The sequence below is a fragment of the Grammomys surdaster genome, unplaced genomic scaffold, assembly GCF_004785775.1.
Source record: "Grammomys surdaster isolate TR1022 unplaced genomic scaffold, NIH_TR_1.0 126048, whole genome shotgun sequence".
In the NCBI taxonomy this organism is placed as follows: domain Eukaryota; kingdom Metazoa; phylum Chordata; class Mammalia; order Rodentia; family Muridae; genus Grammomys; species Grammomys surdaster.
The window spans coordinates 1,060,536-1,072,472 of NW_021620860.1; the positions used below are offsets into that span (position 1 = coordinate 1,060,536).

The window sequence follows — 11,937 nt, forward strand, 5'->3', positions numbered from 1 at the left end:
ACACACACACACACACACACACACACACACACACACACACACACACAGTGGGAATCCTAGCTCCCTTGTGCAGGTGGTGGAGGGGCTCTGCACATCAAGGCTGCCTTCCCTACACTCTTGACATCCCAGCAGTCAGTACTCAGACCCCAGCTGTGTTCACAGCCCCAGATGCTCCCAAGAGGATTCCAGGCTGTACATACTTTGCCCAGCTACCCAGGGCCGGGAAGAGTCTGGTGGGACTGCCTAAAGGCCTCTCCTGGAAGTTACAGTTTACTTTGGGAGGAGGCCAGGGCTGGGTGGGACTCTCCCTCCCCCTTCCCCAAGTACTCAGCTTAAGTGGAAGCGATTGTGTTTTATTTATGACCCTGATTTGGCAGAGCTCAGGCCTGGGGGATGGGAAAAGTTGGCGGGGGAGAGGGAGAAACAGAAATCTGAATAGATTGATAGAACCTGTAAGAGAAGAAACTCCCTGGCCTGTGCCTCTCCTAGGCTCCATGCCCGGCAAGTAAGCTTCTCATCAGTAGTAAGCTGTGCTGTGTGTCCTCCCCCAGCATACGGTGGGCCTGGTTCCTCAGCTGTGTTTCCGTAACCCAATTCCAGGGGTAATGCCTGCATGGACCCTCCCTCCTCCCCTAGGGTGGTGATTATGAACTCAATCTTGGAACATATGTGTGCGGACGTGCTACAGCAGACAGCCACGCAGATCAAGTTTCCGTCCACGGGTGTGGACACGATGCCCTACTGGAACCTGCTTCCTCCCAAGCGCCCCATCAAGGAGGTACTGACAGACATCTTTGCCAAGGTACTGGAGAAGGGCTGGGTAGACAGCCGCTCCATCCACATCCTTGACACCCTGCTGCACATGGGCGGCGTCTACTGGTTCTGCAACAACCTGATTAAGGTACTCGGGCCGGGGCGCATGTGGACAGCCTGTAGATGGGGCAGTAGACACCATCAGCTGGGGCGCATGTGGACAGCCATGTGGGTGGGGCAGTAGACGTCATAGGGCTGGGATAGTCCAGGCTTCTTTGAGAAGTTGCTGGAAGCTAGGTGGTTTCCTGGGGAGACAGAGGTAGGGCCTCACCTCAGAGAAAGCACCTTGGGAGTTGGGGTCAAAAGCACCTTTGGCTATAGAGGTGGCTAGAGCATCAGAGCCCTAGGGTCCAGGCAGGCAGCACCTCAGTAACCACTTGCCTGCCTCTCAGGAGCTGCTGAAGGAGACTCGCAAGGAACACACGCTAAGGGCAGTGCAGCTGCTCTACTCCATCTTCTGTCTGGACATGCAGCAGATGACCCTGGTTCTGCTGGGCCACATCCTGCCTGGGCTGCTTACTGACTCCTCCAAGTGGCACAGCCTTATGGACCCTCCTGGCACCGCACTAGCCAAGTAGGACTCTCTCCAGAGCCTTCCTGGTGTTCCCCCTAGAACCCCAACAATCTAGCATCCAGATTCAGTTACTTCAGCCTTGGTGCCACCCCAGGAAGTTGGCCTGTGGGTGGGAGTAGGGGGTAGAAGGGGCTTCTTGACTGTGAGCATGGAGCTACTTCTAGGACCGTGTTAACTATGCCTTTTTCCTGCATCCTTTTGCTAGACTAGCTGTGTGGTGTGCCCTGAGTTCTTACTCTTCCCACAAGGGACAGGCATCCTCCCGCCAGAAGAAGAGACACAGAGAAGACATTGAGGTAGGCCTGCTGCTGACTTGGTCATGTTTTTATTCAGCAAACATTTTCTGATTGCTTACAACAGAGTTGCCTTCCCAAGTAGAGGCTGGGGCTAAAGTTGCCTGTGTTTTGAGCTGTCTGATTGATCAGGGTCTGGAGGAGTGGCCTGTCTGATTGGTCAGGGTCTGGAGGAGTGGCTTGAGTGCCCGAGAGTCCTGATGAGGGAGGGTCCTTTTCTGATCACGGGTATGGAAAGGGTTACCACTGGTAACGCTGGCCAAGGACTGTGGGACGCTCACTTCTCCAGTCAGATCTGCCCTCCAGTTCTCTCCAGCTCCTGGAGACTTTGAAAGTCGGGTGTGTGACAGTGACTCCCTGTCCCCCAGGACTATATCAGCCTCTTCCCTGTGGAGGACATGCAGCCTTCAAAGCTTATGCGACTCCTGAGCTCCAATGAGGATGACGCCAACATCCTGTCAAGTCCCAGTGAGCACTTGGGGTGTCATGGGCCTGCCGAGGACTCACTCCTTCCTAGGGACACCTCTCTGTCCCTAGGGCGGGCTCTGTTGCCTGCCAGTGGGGATAGGACCTGAAGCTCTCCTCCAAGGTCCCTCCAAACCCCACAGGTGTTTCTCGCTTGTCACCATTGAAAGGGTGGCGAGGGAGGCACCCAGTGTGTTAACTAGCATGGCACAGCTTGTACCAGTGACTCATCTACTCTCCCTTCCTTCCTAACCCAGAGACATGCCCTGTGGCTGAGTACAGGCCCCACCAGGCTGCGACCTGGGGCTGCCTTCCTTCTCAGAGGGCAGCCCATGTCATCCTTGCTGACAGACTTCCTTCTGCCAAAAACTCTAGTGTGGCATCCAATTTTTCTTGTTTCCAGAGATTTCTCTTGAACCTAGAAGTTCCTCTGGAGCTTTGTAGGGACCAGGGTCCAAGCCACATGCTTGTGCAAAGGAAAGATATTGGGTTGCCCACCTATGACCTATGACCTTAGATAGGCCCTTAGCAAACAGAATGTGTGTTTGTAAGATGAGCTCTGAGTGGGCCAGGCAGTGTAAGTCACAGAGTGCCAGGATTGGTCTCAGAGGGTGCTCAGGAGACCTGGTTCCCCAGATTCCGGCTCCTCTGTTCCCTCGTGCAGCAGACTCCCTGATGGGGACAGGTAAGGCTCCCTGGAGTCAGAGCTGATGCAGTGCCCTCCCTCCCACTGCACAGCTGACCGCTCCATGAACACCTCCCTCTCAGCTTCCCAGCTCCACACAGTCAACATGAGGGACCCTCTGAACCGAGTCCTGGGTGAGTCCTTCCAGAGGGGACATCCTGCTCCACCTCCACACACCTTCTTGCCCCCTCACCACTGACCATCTGCCTAGTGTATTCAGCCCTCTTTACTGCCATCTTCCGCCTGCTACCTTTGGTGCTCACCGCCTCTTGCCTTCCCTCTGCTGTATGAGCTGTTCTAGAACTGTGCGTCTTGCTCTCCTCTGCACAGCCAACCTGTTCCTGCTCATTTCCTCCGTCCTGGGCTCGCGCACCGCCGGCCCCCACACCCAGTTTGTGCAGTGGTTCATGGAGGAGTGTGTGGACTGCCTGGAGCAGGACAGCAGGGGCAGCATTCTGCAGTTCATGCCTTTCACCACCGTGAGTGGCCCCGGGTGGCTGCAGGGGGAGCCACAGAGAAAGGGGGGGGATCTTCCTCTTCCGGTGTTACGCCCAGGTGCTACCTGCGTTCTTCTGTCTGTGGCAGGTATCGGAACTGGTGAAGGTGTCTGGTATGTCCAGCCCCAAGGTGGTTCTGGCCATCACGGACCTCAGCCTGCCCCTGGGTCGGCAGATAGCTGCCAAAGCCATCGCTGCACTCTGAGGAGCTCGGAGTGGCTTGCAGTGGGTTCAACCCCTGCATCCAAGCAGGGAGCTGGGAGAGTGAGCCCTTCCCCACTCCTGCTCTGACTTACCATGGCCCTACTCATCTCCCAGTTGCTTTTGTAATTTCTGTCCTTGTCCCTTTGGTTGCCCCAATTCTAGCAGTGCTGTACTTCAAGGAAGGACTGTACAGGGCCACCATGTATATATAAGTTTATTTTTATAACCCATGAATGGGGAACCCTTGGATCCTCTGTAAATAAAGATCCTTGTGGCTATCAAGTGCTGTTGGTGGCTCTGGCTCTGTTGCTCATGTGGGGACAGTGTCTTTTCTCTGCAGTCTCCTGTGTGGTGGCCAGGGAGGGCTGTAGTCCTGTGATGGGGAGGAGAGGTGTGAGAGGCTCGTAGCATTGTTCATGGTCTCGTTGTCCATGTTCCACTGCAATGGTAAGGACTCCGCAGCGGCACCACAGCACCACCATAGAAAGACGTTCTGGTGAAAGGCCCCTGCTCTGTATAGTCTTTAAGTCTGGCCCAGAGTTCAGTGTGTGTTCCTGCCAGATTATTTGGGATTGACGGTGAGGACTCTGTCCACCATACTCTGGAGTCAAGGGACATGGGCCTGTGAGGCTGTGGGAAGGGAGGTGGTGGGAGGCATTGAGGTGTAGACGGAAGTGACAGGTTGGCCTTGGGTAGCTCTGAACCACAGGGGAGCCTGCAGCTGACCATCCGCTGAAGTGTGCCTCCCTACTCTTAGGCTTCTTTAGCTCAGAAGTGAGCCAAGCAGGAGACTGTGGGGAGATAGAGCTTGTTGAGGGGAAACCAGCCACCCCAGAACCCGAGTTCTGATCCAGTAGTCACATTGAATTCAGCTTTCTGTCTGTAAAAGGCATGATGTCATCCTACCCAGTGGGCAGCTTTGCAGAGGGCTGTTCATAGGTGGTGAAGAGGCCAGGCCTGTGCACATGTTCAGGGTGCCCTGGCTGCAGCTTGGCCACTCCCAGGCTGCCTCTCCCACTGATGTATGATCCGTCAACTCGTTTTCTTTCCCAAGAAGCTGTGGCTTATAGGCAGGGACCGTGTGGGCATCTTTAGTGCTGTGTCCCTGTCACACAGCTCAAGACCGTACAGAGTAGCACCCGGAGGATTGGTCAGGGTTAGCCAGGGTGTCCCGCCCTCTCCCAGCACCTTCTCTATCTGGCCTCTCGCACCAGCCCCTGGCCAGGCATTAGCCACACCAAAGAAGGAAGAAGAAGAACATGTACTGGACACAAACACTTTATTATCCGCAAGCTTGGTTACAGTAACGTGGGGTAGAGAGGGAGGGTAGACAGGTAGGCCTTCCTCCATGTCGTGCACTCCCCACAGGCTTCCTCCCACCTTTCCCTCCTACACTCCAAGTTCCAGGCCAGCAAGGCCCTAAAAAAAGAATCCAGCCAATTAAAGGGCCAAACCTGGCCACCACTGTTTCTTTAGGGACTTCATTCCTACGGGGACAGGAAAACCTGCAACCTGGTTGACCAGAGCAAGGGATGTAAGAACCCAGTTTGGGAACACTGCTGTTTAAATATTAAACAGGGATATCTTGTCCCCCAGGAGGGAGACCACCAGATGCTGCCTGGGCCCCGGAGACTAGTGCCTCAGCACAGTGGAGCTCACTGATTTTTTTGGGTACCACCACAGAACTGGGTGTCGGGAGCATCAGCAGGAATCAATACTTGGTATTTACCTATCTCCTTCCCTGCCCTCCACAGGAGGACGCAAGAGCCTTCTCTCTGCTCCAAGCAGGAGAACAAAACTCAGAAGTGGAGAGGAGGATCTAGAAGCTCGGAGCTCCATTTTCTCTTCTTTGTCTTTAAATAGTAGGCTTAAATATGCATAAATATTAAATAGAGATAAATAAACTATCTGGAAAGGGCTTTCTACACAGGTCTAGGCCAAGTGGTGCAGAGCCTGGTGAGCCATCTCCAGGAAGCTCTGCAGGTACGAAGTAGCCAGGACACCTCCTGCCCGGCGCTGGAAGGCAGAAGTGAAGGCTGGCATGGTGCTCTGGGTGGGCTGCACAGTAGGGGCCACCCCTAGGTTTTCCATCTGTGGGGAGGAGATGAAGTCAGGGATCAGTCCTTCCTTCAAGTGAGGGAGTGCTGGGGAGTTAGTAAGCCGGCCTGTGGGGCTCGTTAATGTTAACAGTAGAATCCAGACCCCACCCCAGTCTGTCTCTAGACAGTCTGCCTCTCAGCCTGAAGGGAATGGGGTAGGGGGCAAGGGGTGTCTTCCCATACACAGGCCTCTGAAAAGATACAGAGCCTCCAGGGTACCCAGGCATGCTGCCGTGACCCCCTCCAGATGGTCCTCACCTCCTGCCAGATGGTGGTGGCAAAGTTGGCAACGTCCAGCTGAAGCATATCCAAGGTGGGGGCTAACTCAGGGGAGATGCCCGCTAGGGCCTGCAGGAGCCCTTGGTAGAAGAAGAGCCCGCTGTGGAGTTGGCTCAGGCACTTTATCTGGGGACAATAGGAGGGTTAGGCAGTATGCCTTGGGATACCCCCTCTCTTCAGGAGCCCCAGTACTAGGATGCAGTCCTTTCTTATCCTCCTCCTCCTTCTGGTCCTCCTTCTCCAAATACTCACTTGCTGCAGGGCCTTGCTGGAGCAGCCGCTCAGGGGAGCCTTCAGGATACCCAGAGAGTGGCCAAGCAGCACCAGCTCCTCGGGGTGACACAGCTTGTAGGTGGCACACTGTAGACAGAAGGAGACTGGGGGTGTTTACCTGGGCCAGGCTGGTTTTCCAGCTCAGGTCCTCTGGCTCCTCTGTCCACCTGGCTTCTCGGCTCCCTACCTCCCTAGGAACCCTAAGGACTGTCCTATCCAGAGGTCCCACTGCTGTCTCTACTCATTTTTTCCCCTGTCCCCTTCATGCCCCATGTTCCCTTCCTCAATGTCTCCGTCAGTATTCTGAGGGTGTGATTCGGGCTCTTGTACACACTAGACAAAACCCTGTGTGTCCCTAGCCTGCCCTCTTCCCATTTGCACTCACTCCTGCCAGCCCCCAGGTCCTTCCCTTCACACCTCTCACAACCCCACTCACCAGCTGCTCCAGCAGCCCCGAGCTACTGGCCTGAATCTTCCTCACTTGCTCCAAGGACTTAAGCAGGAAGCTTCGGGGCAAAGCCAGGGATGGTGGCAGAGAACTGACAGTGACCAGGGGAATGGCCTCTTGTCCTGACCATAGTGCGCTGTGCCACAGCAGCAGCTGTAGGGCTGGGAGCAAACAGACGGGTCTGAGGCACTTGCTCCAACCTCCCTCCAGTCCACACCCAGGGTAGGTAACCAGGGCACTCACCCATCAGCTTCATGCGCCTCTGGGCAGAAAGTTGAGCCATGGATTCTGGGTGATCTGGGCTGCAGCTCTGGGCTCTGCCCAGCTCCAGGGGGCCTTTATACATAAACCCATCAAGGCTGGGGAGGAAATTACCTGGGACTGGGGCAACTCAGGCTTAGTAATAACTTCCCAGGATTTATGCAAATTTGTTGATCGCCCAGGACAATGCAGGGGGTTGGGGAAAAGCTGTTTGCGAAAGTTTTTGTGAAATCGGGGAATCTCTGTTCCTTCCTTGACGTCTTGTCCCCCCCCCCCAAACTCTCTTCCTTTCCTCCAGCCACACCCAGGCCTGAATTGCTGCAGAATGTTTGATCTGAATTGTCCAACAAGGCTGAGCTGCTGGAGGGGATAGCAGGGACCTCAGGCCCCCAGGTCAAGTCAAGACTGCTCCTGTCTCTCCATCCTCTGGCAGACGTGCTTGGGTAGACCCCTCTGCCCTTCCTTTGTGATTCTCAAGTCACCCATACCTGGGACAAACATTCTGAGAGAAAAGGAAGAACTTGTCTTCATTTCAGACCCATAAACTTCCAGGTGACTGCCTACTGCAGTGCCAGGAGCCCTCCACAGCATCCTAGGTAGGGTCTTGTTGTCTGTGCCCACCCCACATTCGGATAAAAATAAGATGGTCCAGGCCATTCTGTCCCAGACTGATTAGCGGGAACTCCCCAATACCCCCATTATGACTCATTTCTTTAAGCCCCTGGATCCTGGCAGAGAGGCCAGAGGAAACCGGATGTCTGTCTTGAATGAATCAAGACCCTTTGGGGCTCCTTGCTCACCTGACCTTGCCTCTCTGCCTTCCTTGGCTGATTATCTTGCTGTCTCGGAGTCTGGGCATCTGGCGTCAGGGGCTGGGACATGCAGTGTCCCGACGGTCTCTGCTCACCATGTAGCAGTAGTGTGAGCTGGCTTGAGTAGATGCAGGCAGAGATGAAAAAGAAAAACCTGCATCTCCAATCCTAGAACTCTGTCCAGTGTCAGCTCTGGGAGAGACCTTGGTGTTTTCGACCCTGTGAACTGGGCCAGCAAGGGAAATACCTTGCCCAATCATGGGAAGTAGAGTTGGAGGGACATCCCAGTTTCTGTCTCAGTCCCAACAGGGTTTTACTGCCTAAAAAGGAGGAAGGGATCCCTTGTCTGACTGATGGCATCTTAAGCTGGTACTTTCTGAACTATTTCACCCCCACCTTTTGGGCCAAGTAATATAGACATTTTTTGACGTTGAGGCATACCTGGTGGGGCGGGGCCATCTCTGGGGCTAGGGTGCCCTCTAGTGGACACAGATGTGATGACCAACAACTACATATCCTCTTTGCTTGAGAGGACAGGGCAAGAGATTCTCATTCTGGGGTTGGGTTTGGTTTGGTTTGGTTTGGTTTTAGTTTTTCTTTTTTTTTTCTTTTTTTCTTTTTTTTTTGGTTTTTCGAGACAGGGTTTCTCTGTATAGCCTTGGCTGTCATGGAACTCACTCTGTAGACCAGGCTGGCCTCGAACTCAGAAGTCCACCTGCCTCTGCCTCCCAAGGGCTGGGATTAAAGGCATGCACCACCACTGCCCAGCTGGTTTTTCAAGACATATTTTCTATGTCTCGACATCCCTGGCTGTCCTGGAACTCACTCAGTAGACCGGGCTGAGCTCAAACTCAAGAGATCTGCCTGCCTCTGCTTCTCAAATGCTGGGATTAAAGGCGTGTACCACCCACAGGCGAGATTTCATTCTTAAACATGCTAACTGGCAACAGCTTATATGTCAGAAACTCAGGACCCACAGGGGTCAAATATCAGATATTTACAGACATTTTACATATCAAATATTTACATTATGATTCATAGTAGTAGCAAATTACAGTTATGAAGTAGCAATGAAATAGTTTTATGTTTGAGGGTCACCACAGCATGAGGAACTGTGTTAAAGGGCTTCAGTATTACGAAGGTTGAGAGCCATGGTGTAGGTGGTGGTGGGGATGTTGGGGATCATTATGGTGCGGTCATTTTGTCCTGTCAACCAATTGGTGGGCTGCAGATGAGGAGTGGCCTTGAGGAAGCAAAGGACCTCGCCTGGGGTCTCAGAACTCGTAGGCGATCTTCCCAGGCCCTCTCTGTTCTATTGCACCAACCAGCTAGAGGGCACCTTAGACAGTGGATAAAGTCTGGAGGGCAGCGTTTGGGATATAGCTTACTCAGCTACCGTGTTCTCATGTTGCACTACTGAGCCCAGGGTCTCCGGCACACAACAGTGGCTTGTCTATAGGGATAACTAATGGCTTCGCAATTGGATTTGAGGCCTGCTCCACAGGACGGAGCTCACCCTAGTGCTATGATTATGCTCTGTGTCTATGCCTGGGAAGTCATGGGACCCAGAAGGGAAGCTAGTGCTGTTGTTAACAGACACGAGATGCTTGTCCAACTGCCCTCTGAATGATCATGTTTATTACTGCCATAACTTGTCAGCTTTGGTCAGAGAAGCTTCTTTTTGTAGTGGTCAAAGTGCTGAGACAGGACCACTGGATGCTCAGCTGTTACTGAGAGAGCTGTATCACCTCATCCAAAGTCCGGTGAGCGCTGTGGATGAGGAGGGAAAGCATGCAGGACTGGAGGAAGGGCTGTGCAGCCGACACACCTCACCAACAGCAGATTTCTTGAAAAAGGCATGGCTATGTCCATTGTACTGAGCTCACAGCCCACCGGTGTGATTGATGGTTTCCTGCAAGAGCCTGGGCCTGTGGGCCCCTACCTCCCGGGGGGATTTATAAGCAGTTGATGGTCACTGGGGAAAGAAGAGACATTTTCTTCAGTAGCCATAGCAAGTTACCCATGCCTCTCATAACTCATCCTCCATGATATTGTAAGAACCTTGATCTGGACGCTGCCTGTACATGCTTTGAATCCCAAGAGGCAGAGGGAGACAGATCTCTGAGTTTGAGGCTAGCTTGGTCTACAGATTGAGCTCCAGGACGGTCAGGGCTACACAGAGAAACCCCTTCTTGAAACAACAACAAAAAGAACTCCAAAAAAGTTCACTGATCACCAAAACATAAGAGAATAGACGGAACTGGCCATGAGGAGGAAGAGGACCAGCAGGAAGGAAAGGACGGGAATGAGGAGCTAATATGGTCCAAATACGTTCTATGTACTCTATGGAGATGTTACAGTGGAGCCTGTAATTATGTATAATTAGTATAGGCCAATAAAAACAATGAAGCTCAGGGTTATTCTCAGCTATGAAGCAAGTGTGTGGCTACCCTGGGCTATATGATATGGGGGAAAAAAAGATTAAAGAACAATGGCCTTTTTCCCTGGACAAGTCACACAGGGGCTAAACTGAAGAAGCCCAGAGGCTAGGGTGGCTTGTGTGAGGCTGACTGCAGAAACCCTTGCTGTTAACTCCACTAAAGGCTTGGAAAGATAGATTTTTTTTTCTCCCTAAGGCTAGGGACTGAACCCAGGGCTTCTGGCATGCTAAGCAGGCACCCCACCCTGAACTACATCCCTGGCTTAATTAAAAAATATTTACATATGTATATTAGTGTTTTCTCTGTTTATGTATATGTGTATGCATATGCATATGCATATGTATATATGTGTATGCATTCTGTGTCGGTGAGGGCATTGGGTCCCCCGTTGTGCGTAGTGATGAGCCAGGTCCTCTGCATGAGCGACAAGCTCTCTTAACCAGGGAGCCATCTTTCTAACCTCCTTGTGAACTGTAAATGAGCATTTTTTCTTTTTCATATTATATAATCTGAGCCTGTGACGCAGCTGTATATATAGCAATCACAGTGGCCTATGGCTTTCCCCCTGCCCAGCATCTAGGGTAATGCCCAGTAAGTCCCACAGGCTCATGGTTACCACCCCATCCAAAGTAAACCCTTTCTTGGTTTGGTGAGTTTAGGACTTGGAGTTTGTCACTATTCCAGACAGTTGAGCAATTTGCTAAGATGTTCTGGTTCTTCCTCTTCTTGAATCTGTGAGCCTTTTTTTTTTTTTTTTTTCTTCTGTCAACCTCCTTGCTATCTGGAATTTTAAGGCCAGCCTGGTCTATGTAGCCAGTTCCCAACTGAACATGGACCTTTTCTCAAAATACAAAACTATAGAACACTTAAGGCATGAACAGACACAGGATAAGATCATCTGGAAGAGTGGAGGACCGGTGGGAGTCCCACCTCACAGAAGCAACTTCATGCATTTTATGGCACTAGGGTGGCATTGGAGCTAATGATGCTGGGTCACTGTGACCAGGGCTAGGACCAGGAACCAAAACAAAGCCCAAAACCTGTGAGTGAAATCGGAGGCTGGTGAGGTGTGTCGGTGTGCTGAAATCGGAGGCTGGTGAGGTGTGTCGGTGTGCTGAAATCGGAGGCTAGTGAGGTGTGTCGGTGTGCTGAAATCAGAGGCTGGTGAGGTGTGTCGGTGTGTCAGTGTGGATTCCCCCAACTAACAATACTTTAATCAGGCCAAGTATTGTGCCAGGCACTAGAGTGGCCGCAAGAGACTCATCTCTTCAGGAGCTTACAGACAGGCTGGCAAGACAAGGCTTTCCCACAAACCACTGCGCAGAAAAACATGACTAGGTGGTCCTGAGCAGGGACGCAGATCTACACCAGTGAGGCAGATAGGCAGGCAAGGTGGAAGGCGAGGGTAGAAAGCAAGAGGCAGTGTCAGCTGTCTCAGGTGATGGGGAACTCAGCAGGGACGGGGGACAGCGCCATGATCCAGGCCTAACTGCACTGATGGGGTGGGGGTGGGGGCACAGTCATCAGTGCTGGGATTGGCTGAGGAGCTGGGGAGCCCTGTCTTCTTCCCCCACTCTTTGTCTTCAGCCATCTCTCACAACACATTGGGCAAACGCCAGTCCCACTGTGCCAGGCTTTGCTCTCTTGTTCACAGCACCAGAGGTCAGCTGCTCGTTCTTGACTTTTCTGAGGCAGGGTCTCATGTAGCCCAGTTTGCTTACTCCTGATCCCATGCTGGGTAACAGGCTTGCGCCATCAAGCCTGGTTTGTGTATGCTGGGAATCAGACCGAGA

The 11,937-nt window shown here is 52.7% G+C and overlaps 2 protein-coding genes across 7 annotated transcripts in view; one reads left to right on the forward strand and one right to left on the reverse strand.

The window, feature by feature from the left end:
* The window catches only part of Med24 (mediator complex subunit 24), a 24,894-nt gene extending 21,081 nt beyond the window's left edge, over positions 1–3,813 (forward strand). For all 3 annotated transcript variants that reach the window (XM_028755111.1, XM_028755112.1, XM_028755114.1), the window contains 7 exons: positions 637–901; positions 1,206–1,387; positions 1,593–1,683; positions 2,049–2,148; positions 2,884–2,964; positions 3,161–3,309; positions 3,416–3,813. In XM_028755111.1, coding sequence (XP_028610944.1) covers positions 637–901; positions 1,206–1,387; positions 1,593–1,683; positions 2,049–2,148; positions 2,884–2,964; positions 3,161–3,309; positions 3,416–3,532 — 985 coding nt within the window. In that variant the 3' untranslated portion in view covers positions 3,533–3,813. The remainder of the gene's footprint in view (positions 1–636; positions 902–1,205; positions 1,388–1,592; positions 1,684–2,048; positions 2,149–2,883; positions 2,965–3,160; positions 3,310–3,415) is intronic.
* Positions 3,814–4,793: 980 nt separating this feature from the next.
* Csf3 (colony stimulating factor 3) lies at positions 4,794–6,968 on the reverse strand. Of its 4 annotated transcripts, none has more exons than XM_028755158.1 (5): positions 6,874–6,968; positions 6,619–6,791; positions 6,162–6,269; positions 5,889–6,035; positions 4,794–5,622 (listed from the first exon to the last, which is right to left on the reverse strand). In XM_028755158.1, the coding sequence occupies exons 1-5, from the start codon at positions 6,911–6,913 to the stop codon at positions 5,464–5,466; spliced, it is 627 nt and encodes a 208-aa protein (XP_028610991.1). In that variant the 5' UTR covers positions 6,914–6,968; the 3' UTR covers positions 4,794–5,463. The 4 variants fall into 4 exon arrangements, with proteins under 4 accessions (XP_028610991.1, XP_028610992.1, XP_028610994.1 ...); XM_028755159.1 differs by having other exon boundaries at positions 5,464–5,622; positions 6,610–6,791; positions 6,874–6,913; XM_028755161.1 differs by lacking the exon at positions 6,162–6,269 and having other exon boundaries at positions 5,464–5,622; positions 6,874–6,913.
* Between the last annotated feature and the right edge of the window lie 4,969 nt (positions 6,969–11,937).